The 21,007-nt window shown below is 45.0% G+C and overlaps 1 protein-coding gene across 3 annotated transcripts in view; it reads left to right on the forward strand.

Moving 5' to 3' along the window:
- The first annotated feature begins 3,455 nt into the window (after positions 1 to 3,455).
- Positions 3,456 to 21,007, forward strand: part of HIVEP1 (HIVEP zinc finger 1) — a 158,434-nt gene continuing 140,882 nt past the window's right edge. Inside the window, exons 1-2 of one of the 3 annotated variants that reach the window (XM_033216230.1) lie at positions 3,456 to 3,570; positions 10,242 to 10,384. In XM_033216230.1, the coding sequence (XP_033072121.1) occupies positions 10,345 to 10,384 (40 nt within the window). In that variant the 5' untranslated portion in view covers positions 3,456 to 3,570; positions 10,242 to 10,344. Of the gene's footprint in view, positions 3,571 to 6,400; positions 6,763 to 6,852; positions 7,283 to 10,241; positions 10,385 to 21,007 lie in introns of those variants that run through there. The other 2 variants (XM_033216232.1, XM_033216231.1) reach the window with 2 other exon arrangements.

Genomic DNA, 21,007 nt, shown 5'->3' on the forward strand with positions numbered 1-21,007 from the left:
GCTTTCCACAGGAAGTTTGAGAATCATTTTACTAAAAATGTGAAAGAATATTTACACAAATTATTTAGGGGTAATTCTTCATGGAAATAAGAAAGTCTAGAATGAAGTCTTTCAGCTCCTCCTCAAGCAACTGACAAGCCCCTTTCCTAGGCTGGCATCAACTCTATCTACAATTCTATGTAAATATACTCTTGGTATCTGCTATGAACTGATTTGTTCCCCCAGCATGCCAATTGACATGTTGAAGCCCTAACCCCCAACGTGACTGTATCTGGAGATAGAGTCTTTAGGAGGTAATTAAGGTTAAATTAGGTAATAAGGGTGGGGTCCCGATCTAATGGGATTAGCGACCTTAAAAGAAGAGACACCAAAGTGCCAGTGTGCCCATTCTCTCTCTCCTTCTCTCTCTTTTCCTCCCTCTCTCTGTACATGCACTACATCTGGGAAAGGCCATGTGAGGACACAGAGAGAAGGTGGCAGTCTACAAGCCAAGAAGGGAGGCCTCAGAGAAAGCCAAACTTGCTGATGCCTTGATCTTGAACTCCCAGCCTCTAGTACTGTGGGACACTGTATTAGCTCAGGGCCCACTGTAATAAAAATACCACCTTGTTAGATTACAGATAAGGTTGGGTCATTTTCATTGAATGCTATTCTTCTTCTAGGGTTACTCAGTATGCCACTTGTGGACATAGCTTACGAGGAATTCTTTCAGGAACTGCAAGTTATCAGTCACATCTAGTTTTCTTTCCCCTCTTTACAGATAGTACACCAAATACTACCCATTAAACTGTCATTACTTGTCATTGAAAGAGAGGCTTTTCAATGAGACGTGGTTTCCTCTAATAGCATGTCTCCTACAGGTAACAGTATCAGTACTGGCATAAATGTGAATTAAATCATCTTTCTAAAAACTAGACATGGCTAAAATTAAAGACATTTTATCCTCTTTCCCCTAAGCCTCATAGCATGCCAGGATGACCATCATTTTCATGACACATTGAAATTTGAAAAACTTTTTAAAATTCCCTTTTCTTATTCGCTCCATTGATGTAGAATATTATAAAGTTATTGAAATCTGGTTTTCACAAAATATAATCTTTAAACTTTGAGCATCTGAATATTTTCTTGATCCCCATCATAGCTCTATCATTTACCAGCTCTGTAGCTCCTGGAAGACTATGTAGTATTTCTTTTTTTTTTTTTTTTTTTTTTTTGAGATGGAGTCTCGCTCTGTTGCCCGGGCTGGAGTGCAGTGGCCGGATCTCAGCTCACTGCAAGCTCCGCCTTCCGGGTTTACGCCATTCTCCTGCCTCAGCCTCCGGAGTAGTTGGGACTACAGGCGCCCGCCACCTCGCCCGGCTAGTTTTTTGTATTTTTTTTAGTAGAGACGGGGTTTCACAGTGTTAGCCAGGATGGTCTCGATCTCCTGACCTCGTGATCCGCCCGTCTCGGCCTCCCAAAGTGCTGGGATTACAGGCTTGAGCCACCGCACCCGGCCTAACTATGTAGTATTTCTAAGCCTCTGTTGCTTCATCTACAGTGTGGGTTTATGGCAGGGATTCAATGAGTTCATATAGGAAAACATGGCAAGTCGTAAGTTCTCGATAACTGTTAATCACTACCACTACCATTATTACAACTGCTAATGTTACTGCAGTTTTTGTAACCAGCCTCCATATTGATCCTAAATCCATCAGTAACAATAACTGTCCTTAAAAAGACCATTCTCAGGCCAGATGTCTCCAAATGGCTACCAACTGTTTGTAATATCATGTCTTAATTCTTTCCAAATGATGACTGAGTAGGCTCTTCTCTGGTTGCCTATTGCCTGCGCATTCTATCTTCCTAGTTCATTACCAGAGAACCCATCCTTCCCATTGGCCCTGGGGCAATCCAGGTGTACACCTCTCATCTGAGTGTGTGTATTTATATATATATATATATATATATTTTTTTTTTGAGATGGAGTCTGGCTCTGTCGCCTAGGCTGGAAATGCAGTGGCGCGATCTCAGCTCACTGCAAGCTCTGCCTCCCGCATTCACGCCATTCTCCTGCCTCAGCCTCTGAGTAGCTGGGACTACAGGCGTCCGCCACCACGCCCGGCTAGTTTTTGTATTTTTAGTAGAGACGGGGTTTCACCATGTTATCTAGGATGGTCTCGATCTCCTGACCGTGTGATCCGCCCGCCTCGGCCTCCCAAAGTGCTGGGATTCCAGGTGTGAGCCTCCGCGCCCGGCCCTGAGTATAATTATTAATACCTTCCCTTTCATTCTCAAAAGTGTCCTGGTGTGGGTGTTACTTGCTTCCCATTTGCTTAGACTTTCTGCTCTCGGTGGAAAAACCATCACACACAGTTCACTTGCTCTCACCTTCCAGCTATTTCCTTCCTCTAGAATGCTGTACTTCCACCACTGCCAAATCGTGAACTTTCTCTCCTTCAATATCCCACTGAGAACTCACCCTCAGGATGGGACTCTGCTCACCCTGTCTTCTACTCACGCAGAAGCCTCTCAGCGATCATGTAAATAACTGTATAACTTTAATTGGCTCTGTTTATAAGCCTCTTATATCTTTTATTTCCCTCTAGGTATTTTTCCATGTGTTTATCCTGTCTCCATTAATTTGTAATCTCCCAGAGGGCAAGGCCTGAACACAAGCTTCTGTTGGTGTAAAGTGGAGGCACAGGTAAGCCTGCTTGCTAAACACTGCCATCCTTCTTTATTACTAATCTGTTAAAAAAAAAAAAAATCCTTTGTAGTGCTTTGTTAGTGATGGTCCCGAGACTGCTAACCTAATGAAAAACTATATCCAGTGTCTGCTAGTGTCCAAACAAGAGAAAATTAACAGTTACAAGCTTTCCATAATGTGAGGGGAAAGGTGCGCGGCTATTTCGACCCACAAGGGAATTTATGGTGTATGTGAAGCATGTTATAGAATTTGTTGCCTTTAGAGGTTTATTCTTGTCTCTTCAAGGCTGCAGGACTGTCTCAGAAGGGAAGTAATATTTACCTTCCAAACTGAGATCTAAAACCCGAACAAAGCCTCAGGAAACACATTCCACCACCATCTTACAAGTTTGTGCTACGGGTGGAGGGAAAATGAATCTAATGTAGGAGGCCTCCCTCTGTGCGTCTAACAGGAAAGACCACATGGTGCAAGTCTCCAGGATCACTAGAGGGGTATTGTTCATTTCAGTCCAGGTAGCAACGGAAAGCCTGTGCAAATGTTCCTCTTTCATTGCGGGGCTAAGGAGTGTGGGTCCTTTGCCGCGACTACCTGCTTGCCTCTCTCAGAACCTGCATGTGAAGTGCGGAAGATCTGTCTATCTTCTCAGCGGCGCAGAGCCCAAGGTAGAAACCGATGGAGGCGGTGCACTAGATAATATCAAAGCCCCGGGCAGGGGCCAGAAAGGGGGGCACAGGCAGCCCGGGGAATGAAGCGCCTCCCTCTAGCATTTCCTCTCACGCCCACTTCCAACCTAGGAGGCTTTTGGTTTCTGCTTTTGTTGTTTTTAAAATTAAAAGTTAAACCCAGGAAGCTTTGGATCAGACTTTTGCGTTGCAGTTCGGGTAAGTTTTTCTCTCGGTTCTTTTGTCTGACGCCTGGCTCGGGAAGAGCCTGGGCGTGGGGCAGAGTTGGCAGGGCGTGCGGGGAAGGTTTTGTCGCCGGGTCGTCCAGAGGAGGAGGGGATTCGGCCGGTGGACGGGAAAGCCCAGCACGCGCGGAGGGCGGAGGGCGGAGGGCCGAGGGGAGGGACGGGCGGCGTGACCCGGCGGCCGGCGGGGAGGAACCTCCGGGATCTCCGCGTGGCGGTGGCGGTGGCGGCGGCGCTGCCGGGCCGCGCGCTGGGCGGAGGGCCGGGGCCGCGGGGCCGCGCCAGGGGGGAGCCTGAGCCGGGCCGGGCCGGGCGGCCGCGTGGGAACCGGAGCCGGGGACGCAGCGGCGGGGGCGGGCGGGGGCGGGCAGGGTGGCGCGGGCCCAGTGGACGCGGGGCCGGGGTGGACTTTGTGCCCTCTCCAAACTGTTCGCCAAGAAAAACGTGTGTTGAGCTTCTCAGTGACACTGTCCTCCCTCGAACCCCACTTTCCCCAAGGGGGGCTCCAGAAGCATTCACGCGGCCGGTGGGGATGGAGGCATAGAGAAATGGTTCCCTTGGAGCCCCCTCTTTTTTGGGGGAAGAGAATGGTCACTCGCTCCCGCATTGTCCCAGGATTTTTGACAGTTGAAACTGCAGTTTACCATTCACAGTCATCCTCTACATTCACCCTCTGCTTCATTTTTTCCCACGCTCTGTTTATTTGATACATTTTGAGAAAATATATTGGATTTGCCACAAAACAATTAAGCCTAAAAAAGCTACTTTATAGTATAGCCAGATTTCCCTGCATCCTGATATCTAGGAAGAAATGAAGGCAGAATTAGGAAAACAACTGCATTTAGAAAATTCAAAAACTTACTAGGAAACTATTCTGTATTGTATATATTTCAAATAAAAGTTTAATATCTGCTGCTCAAGGAAATAGTTGAAATGTCAAAATTTACCTATTATAATTCAAAATTGCGTGTATGTTTTGTTGGAAAGTTCGTAGTAATGCTGAATCCTACATAAACATTGTGTTGACAGTATGTTGTGCTCAACAATTCTTGGGTTAAACGTTATTCATTCAGTTAGCATTTTTCACTTCCGAAGTGATACAAATTCCACTCATTATCAAATTACCTTACTCCTGACAGATTAATAGCTATACGTTCAAGTTAAACGCATGTTTATTTTTTGATTCAAATAACCCAGTTGGGAAGTTACATTATATACTTTTTTGGTGATTGCAACCTATTGGATATCGTTTCACTTCACAAAAGAGAGATGGCTATATCACAGTGAAAATAAAAATTGCATTATTTCATTGTAGGGTTAGCATTAGTATGCTAGACATAATTGTACATGTACACAGTTGGATGATCTTTGCTTTTGTAACCAAATTTACTTTGTAGTAGGCATATTTCTCCCTTTACATGATATTATTTTTGGCTACACACTCGCCATTACTGAGTATTCCATTTTTAATCATTCCCATTCTGGTGGTATGAGCTTTTCTTAGCTCAAATGAGCCAGAGGTACGATTTCCTCAGGGGAATTTTAGGGGTCAACTCTAGCAGGAAAAACCTAGACGTCGTTATGGAAGCCCACGGGAACAAAATAATTCAAGTTTGCACAGATGGCCAGCTGTCTTAGTGGGTGTATGGTCGTTTAGCATTTTTATTCCTTAAAAGGGGAAAACAGTTTAGTTTCATCAGGGATTTTTTTTTTTTTTGCATCAGTTTTGTTTCACCTTATTCCTCTCAAGTTTGAGGTGGCCCGTTAAACCAGCCACTTTTGCCTGCTTCTTGAGGTGGACATGTTGAATTTCTGTGTCCCAAACTGCGAACGTTCTTTAGGTCCAACCCTGAAAACCTTCTTCGTTACCCCGATTCAGCCTCTCTTCACTGCTTTGCCATGGATTTCCACTCCTTGCTTCCTCTACTGCTTTCTAGCAGCCGGGGTCACACCCTGGTTCATGCTAATTACTCCCTCTTCCCCTTTCACGCTCTCCCCTGCGTCCCTGGAGCCCATGTCCGACGACCAGCCCCGCACCCCCTTTTCTGTCCCCGAAGTCCCCTCCCGGGTCGGCCCTATAAGCTGTCAGGTTGTCAGGCAGGGGTTAATTGCGCTCGCAGCTTCGGCACTGGGAAGCACCAGCGGGGCTTTGGAGCGGCCTCTGGAATAACCTTGGCTTTCCTCGCTCTTTTAATAGAACATCCGCCACCAAAAAGTGGTTTCAGTTCAGGGTTGGTAATATGTCCCCTTCCACTCTCCAAACCAACACCCCGCCCCCTCCGTTTTTTTAAAAGTTGTTTGTCAAAGTTAATGAGTTTCAAGTTTCACAATGACTTTCCCCTTCCTTCTACGCGTTGCTGAGGAAACCCCCTTGGGGTCCCCCCCCGCCCCTGAGCCTCCCCCTCCCCCATTCGGCCCGGGCGAGGGGCGGGGCCGGGAGACCCCATGACGTCAGCGGCCGGCCCACATCCTGCTGTAGAAAGTAAAGAGACGGTAAAGAGAAACTACGGCCCCGCCCGCCCCGCCCCTCTTCCCGGACCAACCGCCCCCAACTGAGCGACCCGGCCAGGCCTTCCCGGGACCGCGTGACTGGCCGGGTCCGCCCCTCCGCCCCCGCCGGGTGCTGGCTCCCCAGGCGTCGCGACCCCTGGCTCCCGCCCCCCGCGTCCCTAACCCCGCCCCTCCCCCCCCGGGCCGCGCCGCCACCTCCTCCCGCTTCCCCCTCCCGTCCCTGCGGCGGCTCGGCCGGGCGGGGCGGGGAGGGGCGAAGCGGCGGGTGGGTGGCGGGGCCGGCGCGGTCTGGGGCCCGCCCCGCCGGGGAGACCCGGGGCACTGCCTCCGGGTTCGTGCCGGGCCGGGCGCCCATCCTGCCCCTATCTCCGGGCAGAGCTGGCGGCCGCGCCGGCCCAGCTGGGCCCCGGCGCCTGGGCGTCCCCCCGCCCCTCGCCCCGGCCTCAACCCCAGCCACCACGGGGACGCCCCCTCCCCCGCCCGCGCGTCGCCGCCCTCGGCCTCCCCTCCTCCCGCCCCCGGGGATCCCCTGCCGCCCCGCCCACCCGCGGGAAAACCTCCGACCTTCGCCCTGCCTCCCCCGCGCCGCCCGGCCCGCGTTCCTCCCGCCGGCCCCAAAGACGCTAAACGTGCCCTACTCTGCCCCGGGGGAGAGGTAAAGCCCGCGCCTGTCCTCCCGGCCCCGGGCCCCGCGGCCCCAGGGTCTGCCCGCCCGCCCTGCCGTGGCGCGCGCCCCCCAGCCCGGCTGCCCGGCTCCCTGGCGGCCGCGATCATGCCGTGGCTTGGGGCGCCGGCGAGCTTCGCCGCCTCCTCCGCCCGGCGGCTGCGGCCCCCGCCCGCGCGCCCCGCGCTCCCCCCCCGCCCCCCGGCCCGCTCCCCTGTTTAATATTTCAGCGCTGGGTGGTGTGAGCGCCAGTCGCCGGCCTTCAGCGCGGCGGCTGCTGGGCGGCGGCGGGGTGGCGGACGGAGCCGGGGACCCGGGAGCGGCGGCCGCCGGAGGAGGTTATGTTTGTGTTTGGGGTTGTCAAGTGAAGGAGGGATCCCAGGAGCCGCCGCCGCCGCCGCCGCCGCCGCGCGGGGGTCGCGGAGATCCCGAGCCGCGGCCGCCGCCATCAGCAGCGCAGCTCCAGGGCCGGCTGCAGCGGCAGCGGCTCCGCCGGGCGTCCTGGCAGCAGGTTCGGCGCGGGCTCCGCGGCGGGGGCGCTGCAGCTGGGGAGGGCGGCGGGGCGGAGCGGGGAGGGGGGCAGGAGCACATCCCCTCGGCGGGCGGGGGGCGTGCGGGCGCGCGTGTGTGTGTGTGTGTGCGTGTGTGTGCAACCGCCGACCTTGCAGAGGGGATGGCTGCGTGCGGGAGACACTTGGCACTTCTGGGCGCCCTCGCCCCGCGTGAGCCGAGCAGGTACAGAGGGACCCAGCCTCCCCAGTCGCCTTCCAGCCGCAGACGCATTTTGCAAGAGGGTGGGGGGTGAGGGAGACCAGGCCTCGGCATCCCAACCTCCCGGCTTTGTGGCTTTCTTTCCCTTTCGTTCTTTGCTCTAAGTGCCTGTTTACTCCCGGCCACCTGGGTAGTTTCTTTCCGGGTTGGGAGTGCGCGCCTGCAGCAGTTGGGAAGAGGGCGGTGGGTTGGGGCGCGGATCGGCTCGGGCTCGCCTTGGGGTCGGGCTCGGGAAAGAGTTGCTGGCTGGAGAGGGGAGGGGGCGGCGGCGGCGCTGGCGGCGAGGAGGAGTCTCAGGGCTGCCGCGCTCGCCTCATCTCGTCCTCCTCCTCCTCAGCTCTCTGCATCCACTCCAGGCTCCTTCCTGAGCTGGCACTTCCATTCCCCCCTCCTCCTGGCATGCGAAGCGCTTTGTTCAGTGCAGCGTTGCAGAGGGGTTTTCCCAGGCTCCGCCCTCCACATTCATTCATGTTTTTTCTCCTTGCAACTGTCTTTACGCTTTTTGATCGTGTCATGTTTTTGCTCCATGTAGAATTTATTTCTTTCCCTTAAAGGAACGGTTTATCACTCGTCCTAGTCGCTACAATGCCGCTGTCTTTAGAAATATCCACTTACCCCCACAAGGATTTAAACAGGGGATGGACAGCTAGGGACAGTGGGTAGGCGGTGAACGGGGTAGCAGAAAGCCTTTACGGACAGGGAATGTGCATATTTTACATTTATGCTCCGGATCCCATGGGATCACATGATTGGATTATACAGTCAGAGTTCACGCTTTAAAAACTTCCAAATATCGTTACCATTTAAAAGCTTTAAGTTTAATAAGGAACGTATTAAGCATTCATACAATTTATTTGGTACAGATGTGTATCAATTCTTTATTGAATCAGAACCTTCCTGAATTAGATAGTGGATGTTTCTTTGGTGCAAGGAGTTGAGAAACCATATGTTTTATAGATCACTTAGCACAATGCTAGATGAAATAGACCATCATTTTTTGTATTATTTTCCCATGTAGTTAAAAATTGCAAATAATTTTGTGCTGAGCTGACATACAGCCAGATCAGGGATATAATACTGAAGTTAATTGTAACCTTCTTTACCTTCTATTTCTTTGCTATAATGAAACCATAAATTTCTAAAACCTTATACTGGGATGTTAGACGCATTTCTTCCCATATAGGCTCTCTTAGGGAGAATTAATAGTTCAGCGTTTTTGTGTGACAGGCAAAGCGTCTACAATGTTTAGTTTAGTCCTTATAACAACCTTCTGAGGGGGATAATATTTCCTAGTTTTACAGTTGGGAAATCTGATCTTCAGAGAGGATAAGTAACCTGAACAAGGCCACACAGTAAGGGGTAAAGCCTGGCTTTGAACCCACTCTGGTTTGACACCAACATAAGTAGTCATGACTTGCTGTGCTCTTGAAAGAAATCCTGAAAGTAGATGTTATCAGCTCCACAAAAGAAATAAGCACTGGATGTAACTGAGTCATGTAGTACCACATTCTTTAGTTGCTGATCTTGGACAAGTTACTTATCCTCCTATTTTTTTTTTTTAAACTGTAAAATGAGTAAATGATAGCTACGTTCCTAGTTAACAGATTAAATTAGGGAATGTGTAGAAAGTACATAGGCACATAGTAGGTGCTCATAAGTGTTCTCTTGTACAGTACCGCATATAACAAAAGCTTTAAGCCCTACTGTTCTATTCTTGTGTCTTTGCTTAATGACTAAACATTGTTTCATGTTTAACAGTGACAGTAGGCTTTGCTTACCAGTTTTCTTGCAGTAAGTTAAAATTTCAGCTTTAAGATCCTTGAGAATCTTGTGGAAGAATCTGAGATGGCTGATTTGGGGAGATAGGTGATCCTGTTTTGGGTCATTCTTGTCTTGGCCTGTTGTATTTCAGATCACTGTGTTTTAAAATGTGTAAGTCAGGACAGGCTAGGTTATGCTGCAGTAACAAATAACTCTCAAACCTCACTTAAGCAAACAAGAAAGTGTTTCTGGCATATGTTGTGCAATCACGTGGGTTAGCCAGAGCTCGACTTTGTGGTGGTGTCAGATTTGCTGTCTGGAGCAGTCCTGATCCCATGGCAGCAAGAGAACTCTGGAGGATCATGCTGTGATAATAACTAAATGCTCTAGCCTGGAAGTGGAGTCTCATCCACTTACAGGTCGTTAGCTACAACTCCGCACACGTTCCTGGGAAACACAGTGAGGCAGAAAGTGTGGTCCTACCATGAACCTAGAGGTCTTGAATAACTGAAGCAGCCACAGTAGCAACCCCTTGTATTTACTGAGTTAACTAAAACAAGATGAACAAGACATTGTCCCTGCCCCTATGACTGGGCAGATTTACTATATATGCATAACATAATCCTTTTGTAGCCTGATGTGATACTTTACTTGTTCCTGGTATTGTCGTTTTAAAACACAAAGTGAGTGTTTTTACTCTTGTGGGATAAAGATACGGTGATTTTTTTCTATTTTCTTAATGAGAAGTCCCAGATATTGACAAAATGACCTCTGTTTAATTAAAAGTTAGTGAGTAATCTTTTGCAGTGGTGCCCAGCTTGGTTACTTTTTCTTGAGTTTAGGTTAGTGCCCTGCTAGGCAATAACTTTTAAAGTATCTTTCTCGTCTGAGGTAGTAAAATGTGCTTCTTTGTTTGTTTGTTTGTTTTCTTTTTTTAGCACATGGATTAATTGATGTATGTTGAGTTTATGGAGCTGCCTTTTGGTGACTTGCTTTATCTAGAGTTTTTAAGAAGAAAAAGAAGCCCCTGATTCAAAGAAGATGCCTCGAACTAAACAGATTCATCCCAGAAATCTAAGAGGTAAGGCTTTGCATTAAGTAGAAGTAAGGCTTGCCGTAAATCTTTTAGTAAAGTATCTCTTTGGTGACGGGAATGGCAGTTTGTTAGATGTTGACCCTGCATGGTGGCGAGCTCTGTTTCTCTTGTTCATTTCCACGTGAACAATTCCACATGAAGTCCTGCACAATTCCTGTCTCTCAGGAGATACGTAATAAATATCTGTTGAATGAATTAATTGAATTTGATGAAATTACAGTGCCTTCCTTCCAGACCATTAGATGGGGTATTAAAGGCTGAAAGTTGCTGTTTGTTAGTAGGAACCATATTTGGGTCAAGGTATCTGAAATTAATGGTTAAATCTTCTTTTCCAACTGGATCATTATGAATTTTATGTTTTTTTCCTATTCCTCCTCCATAGTTCTTTTGAGGTTTATTTTTATACTGCTCCATCAGTTAGAGTAACAAGATAAGAAGTGAAGAGAATTGCAGGCATTCACTCAGACCGTTACTTGCAGAAGCCAGAGGCAAATTAAGTTATTTTCCACAAAGAAGTAGTGGGTCAGAAATGTGTATATGGTAACACATTTCACATAGAGATGTGTGTTTTCCACCAACCGCGAATACTTTTAATAGTAGAAAAGTAAGTGTATTCTTGCTTAATGTTTAAAAAGATTTGTATTGTTCTCATGTGTTTTATCAATGGTGAATAGCAATTATCTTTTATATTAAACTTCAGGAGATAAGAATGTAGTAGTGTTAAAAAAAGAACTATTAAAGCAAATAATTCCAAACTGAGTATGGTATTTTATGAAATATTTACCATTACAGAAAAAAAAAATTCTGACGCATATGTAGGGGGAAAAGTGACTTAAAAATCAAATAGATTAATTTGAAATGTTTCTTGGTAAAATCAATTTGACTAGTTACCATAAGGTGATCTTTGAAAATGTAGTCAATTTTATGGCCTCTGTGAATCTGGAAATAGTGCTTGTTTCCTGTCTAGAAATCTCTGTTGCCTCAGGCGGATGCCTCAGCCCAAGTTCAAATTGATGATTATAGTAACCAGTATTCAATGAGGTGGAGATTTACATGAGAACATTAAGTGTAGTCTATGGAAATCAGATTTTTTACAGTCATATAGAAAACGTTGAAAATTGAATGTGTGTTTGCCTGTCTCCCTCACTAGAATCTAAACTCCCTAGAGGCTCACTCTCATTACTGTAGGAAAAGCCTCCAGACCCAAGGGTGCCAGCTGAGGTAGGCATTTGGAATCATGGGCCCTGCTTTATCTGTCCAGGGAGGGCACCCTATTCTAGTTTGCACAAGTGCAGCATATAGGCAAGCAGCAGCCCTAGCCCAGCACAGTTTCTGGCAGCTAATGGCAGCCCAAATATTTGTTGAAGGAAGGAGTACATGATTGATCTGAAGGTGTTATTTATTAGGTCATAAATATTAAACATTTTTCATACTTAAAATATATATTTATAACATTCTAAATAAAATGACTATCCTGAGAAACGCAGATTTGCAGGCCATAGGCTCTTTTCCTTTCTGTGTCAAATACATGTTCAACTCAGCACATGTTTGTTACCACCTTCATGTACTTCATGTTCCTGTGATAGGAATAAAATGATGATAAAACACAGATCCCAAAAGGAGTATGGAGAGGTGATAGGGAAACATATAACTATGTCCTGTGGTGAGAAATGAACACTATGAAGATTCCACAGAGGTAGGGAGCCGTTATTTTGTCTCCATTGTAGGGGGCGCAGTTTGGAGTCAAGCAGAATGATGATTTAGGGAAGGAAAGTTAACACCTAAATTTGGTTCTTAAGGCTGGGAAATTATCTGCGAAGCTGACGAGGCAAAGTGAGTGCATTTCATCCTGGGGTAGGAGCTTGTGAAGTAACTTGGGGACTCTGAGCAACTTTAAATTGTTCTCCATTTCTACAGCATGAGAAGTTCTATTCAGGAGAGACAAGAGGGCAACAGAGAGGCAGGAGACTGGAGTGGGAGAATCAGGAGGAATCAGATCAGGAAAGGCCTTCAGATTTGAGCCTACATTTCATATGTAGAGTTAAAAGTTTTCATAAGAAAACTTGCTTCTTTCCTGAAATTAAGATATTTTTAGAGTTTTCAAAGAGAACTTGAAATAAATTTGTCTAACTTGTCTGTGAGAGTCTAGAAAGTTGCTTGACTAAGGTAGTTAAGAACTCTCAGCCACTAAAGATCGAAATAGATTAGAACTAGTAAGCATAGTAAAGCCACTTCAGTGGGACTTCTGATGGGGAAGGGGACGACTTCAGGGAAGAGGCGGCTTCTGAGCCAGTGTAGCTCAATCAGCAGTGGGGAATGGGAGTGAAACTCTAGGTGCCCCGGGAAACCCTGAGTAAGCAAAGGGACAGAGAGGATGGTGCTAAGTGGTGACACATAGAAACTTCTGTTTTCCTTCTCACAATGTCTGTGAGGACCCTGGGAGTGATGTGGGGGTTAGAGTAAGCAGATAACTGTCAGCTACTGAGATGAATTTTTGAGCGTGTCTTTAATATCTCATTGTGACAGTTTGAAAAATCAGCTTTGTTGTGCCCTACCTGTGATCCACTGCTTTGCTTTAGTAGAAGACATCTCTAATGCGGTGAGATAAGAAATGCGGGGAGAGGAAATTGGGAGACCAGAAGAGCAGTCACAGCCCAGCTTGTCCTGTTGTTTCTGCCGTTAGCTCAGGAGTTTTCAGGAAACCCATCACCTCTTTTTCGGCTTCCTGGGGGGAATAGTCTGAAATACTTGTCTTGTGCTTGGTAATTAAGTCAGTATTAAAAGACAGATACCTTATACTTTCTCAAATTATGTTTTTCTTATGCTTCCATGGCAGTTTCACCTCTTAGAATGTAATCTTTCTTTGATTTATTCTTGATTCTCCTGCTGGGACAGATATATCCCTACGGATGTGCAAAGCCACAGGGTAACATGTATCTTTCAGGAATGTGAATTTTACTTGGGGGAAAAATACATATACTTGTCTGTGTGTGCACACGTATACACATATTAAAGTATCAGACAAGCGTCAAAATGTGCAATACCAGGATCTATCATGGAAGAGTAGAGAAAGTTTGCATGGATTTGAAAATTAGGCCTGCACAGACTACTTTCATAAGGAGATAGAGTGTATACTTTTTTGCTCCTAGAGGTTCTTTAGTAGAAAAAGTATAAGAAGAATTGTCAGGTTAAGGGCAGGAAACAAATTGGGGACATAAATGAGACAGTGTCTGACTTGATGGGTGATCTGTATACTGTGTAAGACTGTGGTTTTGTTGAATTCAGTCTCTTCACCCTTGGCACAGTGTTAAACCAGATAGAATCAGTTCTCCATGCCTGTTTCCCAACTGCCTGTGCAGTTTTTACACTGACCTATCCTTTGTGAGGTTGAAGAATTTTGAAAGAGCGTGAGAGAAGCACTTGGTGTTCAGAAGAAAGGCTTAGCATGTTGTCCTAGGTTCGGTGGAGAAGGGTCACTGGACTGCACGAGGTAGCTCCTCCGCATGGTCTTGGTGAGTTGACAGCAAGGCAACGCTGTGTCGCCCAGCCATCATTCCTTACTCATCGCTGCTCTGCGGAGGGGTTATCTCCACCACCTTCTCAGGTCTTCGCTTGGACCCTGGGGTGACATGGAATGGAGGAGTTGGTGGCTTGCAGGGGGTTCCAGGCCACTTCTATGGTGATAAAGGGCTCTGTTCGTGATTTGCCACCCGTTATTGTGAATGCGTTTCAAAGCTTTGAGAAAAGGAAAAGAGGCGTTACTTACTTTAGTTGTATTTGGGCCTAGGGTTTCAAAGCTTCATTTCCTTTAAGATTGGAAGTCAGTGTGGAAAATACTAAGTATTAACCTTTTGCAAAACATGTTTTGAAAATTGGTGTAGCTGTTTTTCATTTTTATTGGTTGAGTTCATTTGGCTCTGAACACCCTGCAAAACGTGAGAACTCTTTTCTGGTCTGAGAACCAGATGTTTTTTTTTTTTGAGACGGAGTCTCACTCTGTCACCCAGGCTGGAGTGCAGTGGTGCGATCTCGGCTCACTGCAAGCTCCGCCTCCCGGGTTCACGCCATTCTCCTGCCTCAGCCTCCCAAGCAGCTGGGACTGCAGGCGCCCGCCACCGCGCCCGGCTAACTTTTTTGTATTTTTAGCAGAGACAGAGTTTCGCCACGTTGGCCAGGCTGATCTCAAAACTTCTAACCTCAGGTGATCCACCCGCCTCAAAGTGTTGGGATTACAGGAGTGAGCCACCACACCTGGCCCAGATTCCTTAAAATGTGAGAAGTAGCACTGAGGAATGTGATCAGATCATGGCCTTGATTGACACATGGGGTCGCTTTCCACAGTTGGCCTTCTTGTTCTCCACGGCATCTTGTGCATAGTCATTTGCCGTTTCAGGAGCTCAGTGTGCAAATCCAGTATTTCTGTGCTTGGTCGTCTTTCTGGAAGGCACCTCTTCTCCTTTTCCATTTCTACTGTTTTCTTACTCTGTATGGGAGCTGTCTGTGCTAAAGATTTCACCTCTTCTTTGAGTTGTTTTTCCTTATTTTCTGTTTTCTTGTCAGATACCCTCCTCCCCTCCACAGACGTGCCTTGGGTCTCCTTTGCTTGTGTCCACATGTGCCTTCTTCTACTTACGATATTACAACATAATCATTCTTCTCCAGGTCTCTTATCTTTTTTTTTTTTTTTTTTTTGAGACGGAGTCTCGCTCTGTTGTCCTGGCTGGAGTGCAGTGGCGGGATCTCAGCTCACTGCAAGCTCCGCCTCCCGGGTTTACGCCATTCTCCTGCCTCAGCCTCCCGTGTAGCTGGGACTACAAGCGCCCGCCAACTCGCCCGGCTAGTTTTTTGTATTTTTTTTAGTAGAGACGGGGTTTCGCCGTGTTAGCCAGTATGGTCTCCATCTCCTGACCTCGTGATCCACCCGTCTCGGCCTCCCAAAGTGCTGGGATTACAGGCTTGAGCCACCGCGCCCGGCCTCCAGGTCTCTTATCTTAGCAGGATTATAATATGTCAGAAGAGACGATTTTGGTCATCTGTGTGCAACAGAAGAATATTTGGTCATGTTAACTTTTTGTTTTTGAGACGGAGTTTTGCTCTTGTTGTCCAGGCTGGAGTGCAATGGCACTATCTTGCCTCACTGCAGCCTCCGCCTCCAGGGTTCAAGCAGTTCTCCTGCCTCAGCATCCCGAGTAGCTGTGATTACAGGCAGGTGCCACCATGCCTGGCTAATTTTGTATATTTAGTAGAGACAGGAGTTCACCGTGTTGGCCAGGCTGGTCTTGAACTCCTGACCTCAAGTGATCCACCTGCCTTGGCCTCCCAAAGTGCTAGGCTTATAGGCATGAGCCACTTTGCCTGGCCTGGTTGTATTGACTTTTTAGCAAACTAGAAGGTTGAGATGATTTATGCTCAGGGAATTTGTTTACATTTTTAAACCTCGAGTAGGAAATGCTTCTTCCAATATTTGGTAGCTTCTGATTAAAAACTTGTGATAATTTTAATTGCCTGAACAGATAAACCAGGTGGTTATTGTTAACGTTCCTTTTATATGAAATTTTACTTCATACACAAGATTTTTATAGTTTATCCCTTTGGTACATTTAATTACTATAAAGGTAAAGAGTTTGGCCTCATGCAGTCACTGACCTGCTATGTGGTTGGTTTCCTTGTGTGTAAAATGGAGATAATGTGTGAAGATGAGATGATATGGCAAATGTAAGCATTTGCCACAGTGCCTGACACAGGGTACACACTCAATCTAGAGAGCTACTACTTTCTATAAAAAACTGGTTTATGTCAGATTCCTGGGTTACATATGCTTTATAAACACAGGAAACAGGAATATCTACATGAAATCTGTAAAATCATTTTAGGCTGTTCATGTCCTCAGTGTTGATTACTGACATGTCCCATTCTTGTTCTGACTACTCAAAGGTTGGGATCTGGGGAGAGAGGTCAGCGCAGAAAATAATTTGGGAATATTCTTACCCAATGTGCTGCTCCCTCCATTTTTCCACTTAAACTCATTCAAGCCTTGCCTCGTTTTTTTGACGGTGTTCGATGAGGTTAAACAGAGTATTTGTCTTCATTTAGTTCTCAAGAAACAGGTTCTGAGGGCTTCTATTTTACTATTGAACTCTTTTAAAAAATGTCGGTATCACAGATCACGCGGGATTGAAGTGAAATGCGCTCCTTAGTTTCCAAGATGGCAGCCATCTCTCAGCCGGGGTTTCAGAATTAATCTGATTAAGATGAATGTTTTCATTTGCTATCAATTGTGGGCCTACTCCGGTGGTTGTTTTACAAGGTCTACTACCATGAATAAAATCGTATGTTTACTTGTTATGTAGGGATTATCTTGTTGAGCTTATAAGTGGAGTAGGTTTAATTTTGATGATTTTCAGATGGAATTCCAGCTGTTTAAACGTCGTCCTTCACATTTGAATGTTAGGTCAGCAGTTCCATGCTGATAGCCTTAAGATTGGAGAAATCAAAAATCTTGTAGTGGAAACAACTCCATGGCTTATTTCAAAAACAAAAACAAAAGAAATTCTCTATACTGTAGCTAGAAAGGAAGTAAGTAATAATTTAAAACATAGTTTTTGTTAATATGGGTGAAAAAGTTATTAGGAGCTATCATGTAAATAGCTGACGTTATTTAGTTTGAGCAGGATAAAAATGTGAACATGGAGTTAACATAGCAAGCCTCCTTTTTTTTTTTTTTTGCAGATAATTATTTCTCAGCTCATGTGGAGAGCTTATTTGATGCTTTCTGAATGCTTATTAACATTAGCCAACTGCTTGTTTCTTTTTAAAAGCAAATACAGAGTGTAACAATGTGATTAACCAGAGTAATGATTTTATTTTAGAATATCTTTGTACAAAATATGTTCTGATGAGGTACAATCTTATCTTACGATAGAATAGAAAAATACATAAGTTGTGTAAAATCTCCTATCATAGAAAAACATTCTTAAGCTTCACATTTAAAATGGTGATAATTTGAGCAAGTCTGGGCTAAAGTTGATTCTTGTATTATGCAGAAAAATATTTTATGAATAAATTAAGGGCTTTACTTTTTCATTTGCATATTTAACTCTTTAAAAACATTTTCGCAGTACTCTTCTGCATATTAATACTATGCTCATGACAGGTGATGCTGTTATACTGTTAACTATTGTTCATGATAGCACAACAACTTATAAACAAATAGAGACCTTTCTTCTCAGTGCTCAAGTCATTCTTTGAGAAAGAAGCTCTTTTTGATCATGAGGCTGTAGGCTTACATTTGGTACAGAGTTGCACTGATTTTGACTTTTTTTTTTTTTTTTACAATTTTAATGAGAAATTGTCAGAAGGTTTTTAGAAATTTTCTATGATGAATTTTGTTCTAGAAAATATTCTAAGGCTGTACTGTGATGCAAAAGTATTGATAAAATAGAAAGTGATAACAAAATGGTTGACTACTACATAATTAGATAGCAGTCCCTAAGCATGAAATGGAACCATACCGTTTAAGAGTTACACTTGCTTGGCCGGGTGTGGTGGCTCTTGCCATAATCCCAGCATTTTGGGAGGCCAAGGCGGGTGGATCACGAGGTCAGGAGATCGAGACCATCCTGGCTAACATGGTGAAACCCCGTCTCCGCTAAAAAAAATACAAAAAAATTAGCCGGGCAAGGTGGCGGGCGCCTGTAGTCCCAGCTACTCGGGAGGCTGAGGCAGGAGAATGCTATGAACCTGGGAGGCAGAGCTTGCAGTGAGCAGAGACCATGCACCACTTTACTCTAACCTGGGCAACAGAGCGAGACTCCGTCTAAAAAAAATAAAAAATAAAAAATAAAGAGTTACATCTATTTAATACAAAGCTTGATTTTTATGGTCCTTATGTGTTTCTGTTCACAGAATTTCTGTGTGCCTGTGTGACTAGAGTATGAATTTAACCAAACATACTTATTATTTTGTACTTTGAAGTGTGCTTACATATGTTTCTCTTCAAACTCTTTCAGATTTGCCAGTGAAGAAAAAGATAGGGTGAGCATACAAGTGCTTAATAGTTACGGTATCCAGATGGAAATAGGTTAAATATACAATTAGGATGGTATTTGATAGTTTAAAGATAAAGAAAAAAATAAACTGAGCTGATACACTGGGACTTGGAAGGTGGTTGGTTAAGCCATGCCAGGAGTGAACCAAGGCGCTCCCTTATGTTGCTGGGTTCTTGTGCGTCTCTCTGAGAGAATTACTCACATTTTACAGCAGGAAGGATGGACCTTGCAGGTCATGTAGTTCAGCCTCCTCATTGTGCAGATGGGAAGGCCCAGTGGCAAGAGGGAGGTGGTTTTGTATAGGTCTTATGATGATAAAAAGAGCAAAACTTTCCACAGGTCTCTGCTAGGCTCTGTTCAGAGGGCTTTTCGTGTTTTCTCATTTGATTCCTACAGCTACCTGAGACAGGTACTTTTATGATTCCCATTTTATAGATGTGGGAATGAGGCACAGAAAGATTGCTGTTTGCCCGGTGTCACAGAGCTAGGAGTCTGCAGTGCTTTTGCTCCTAACCATCATGCTTATACTTGCTGATGTTGATAGTAGAAAGTTCTTTCCTGATTAGTAAGAGTTTGGAAATGCTCTCCATCCCAGTTAACTTGCTAAGCACAGCACACAGAACTGAGGTTATTCAGGAGGTCAGAATTCGAAGGTTTTTTTTTTTTTCTTAAGCCTTTACTTGTTCAGAATCTATTTCAAGTTGTATATGTATATGTTACTCCAAGTTAGATTTGGTATCGCATACAGTTTAGGGAATTTCCAGGCTCTTCAAGAGAGAAAGAATAGTTGTCTCATCCAAGACGTTTGCTTACATGATTTGCTTAGTTATATGGTTGGAAGTAGAAATGTTTTACTTAAAACGTTTTACTTAAAATGGAGAATGGCAGTGTGGGAATCTCCGCCTAACAGTTGAAGTTTCGGACATGAAGGCTTAGAAAATATTTCTGGGGAAACTAACGTAAAAACATTAAAATTCTAAGCAAAATATAGAAGATAACATTCTATAATTTGTCTTCATGTGGTAGGTACAGTAGGATATAGAGAAAGCATGCTATTTTAGATGTATGGGCACTTTTCTTCCACACTGCAGGTAAAGGGCAAATAACCACTTTTGGCCAAGCTCGGTGGCTCACGCCTGTAATCCCAGCACTTTGAGAGGCCGAGCTCAAGACCAGGAGTTCAAGACCAGCCTGGCCAACATGACGAAACCCTGTCCCTACTAAAAATAAAAAAATTGGCTGGGCTTGGTGGCAGGTGCCTCTAATCCCAGCTACTTGGGAGGCTAAGGCAGGAGAATCGCTTGAGCCTGGGAGGCAGAGGTTCCAGTGAGCTGAGACCACACCATTGCACTCCAGCCTGGGCAAGAAGAGTGAAACCCCATCTCAAAAAAAAAAAAAAAAAAAAAAAAAGAACCATTTTTAAGGGATCAGAGTTAGAGAATTCTATTTGTCTTCTGGGAGCAGTGAAAATGCTAGGAGGCTATGCCTAGACAAAAAATCTTGCACCTGTTCTCTTAAGAGTTTTTAATACATTGCGTCTCCAAACACAGGAAAATAAAAGATCTAAGAGCAACATAAAGGAACAAATATAATTTCAGGTTAGTATATGCAGTATGGAATTCCCCAAGGGAAAGTGGAGCAAAAAATAATTGAAGTGGAGTAAAGCAATGAGGAAATACCTCGCGGAGGAGTCAACTTTCTTCTCAACTAAAACCTGAATGAGGAGGAGTTTTGAGATGGGTTTTTAAAGACAGGAAGACTGTATTGGCAGAGAAAATAAGTTGTTTTTAGACTTTGGTAGAAGAGTGAACGGGGAAAAAATTATGCAGAAGTGATTGTTGGTTTAGTTTGCTTATATAGAGTGGATTTCCCAGTGAACCTGAAACTCTAAGGAAGCGAAGAGAAAAGGAAACTTATTAGATTTAATGTGTTTGGTTTCTGTTTATGGTATTTATAAAATTACCAGGTCAAGGTCTTTCATACTGCCGGGTGGGTCATAAGGTCATAAGTATTTAAAGAAGATCGTTCAGTGGCTCGGCAGCATCTTTTATGTTAACGTTAAAAAACAACCTTCACCCAAGGGCAGTATGATTTGTTGACAACCAGGAAACCAGGTAACAGGTTAAAAGGATGTTTTTTCCTATGTCAGAAGATCCTCGTGTATATGAATAAACCAGCAAAAGAATAATATGGCTTTGAGCAAATACCTTTAGTTTCTTCTTAGAGAACAAGGTGGGCAGGGGTTGGTAGGGGTGATGTTGGTCTACAATTTACTTTTTAGTTGTAAATGGCTGTTATTCTAGGGGTCAGTAAATCCTGACTAAATCCAATCTTCCACCTGTTTTTGTAAATAAAAGTTTTATTGAAACATAGCCATGTCCATTTATTTACATACTGACCATGGCTGCTTTCATGCAACAGTGGCAGAGTTGAGTGGCTGCTTGTGGTCACGAAGCCTAAAATATTTACTATTTAATGCTTTACAGAAAAGTTTGCCGAATCCTGTCTGGGAAATAGAGGAGAGTTAACACATTTATTTATAAACCCTTTTCTGGTTGGG

The sequence above is a fragment of the Trachypithecus francoisi genome, unplaced genomic scaffold (assembly GCF_009764315.1).
Source record: "Trachypithecus francoisi isolate TF-2019V2 unplaced genomic scaffold, Tfra_2.0 Lachesis_group10, whole genome shotgun sequence".
Taxonomy (NCBI): Eukaryota; Metazoa; Chordata; class Mammalia; order Primates; family Cercopithecidae; genus Trachypithecus; species Trachypithecus francoisi.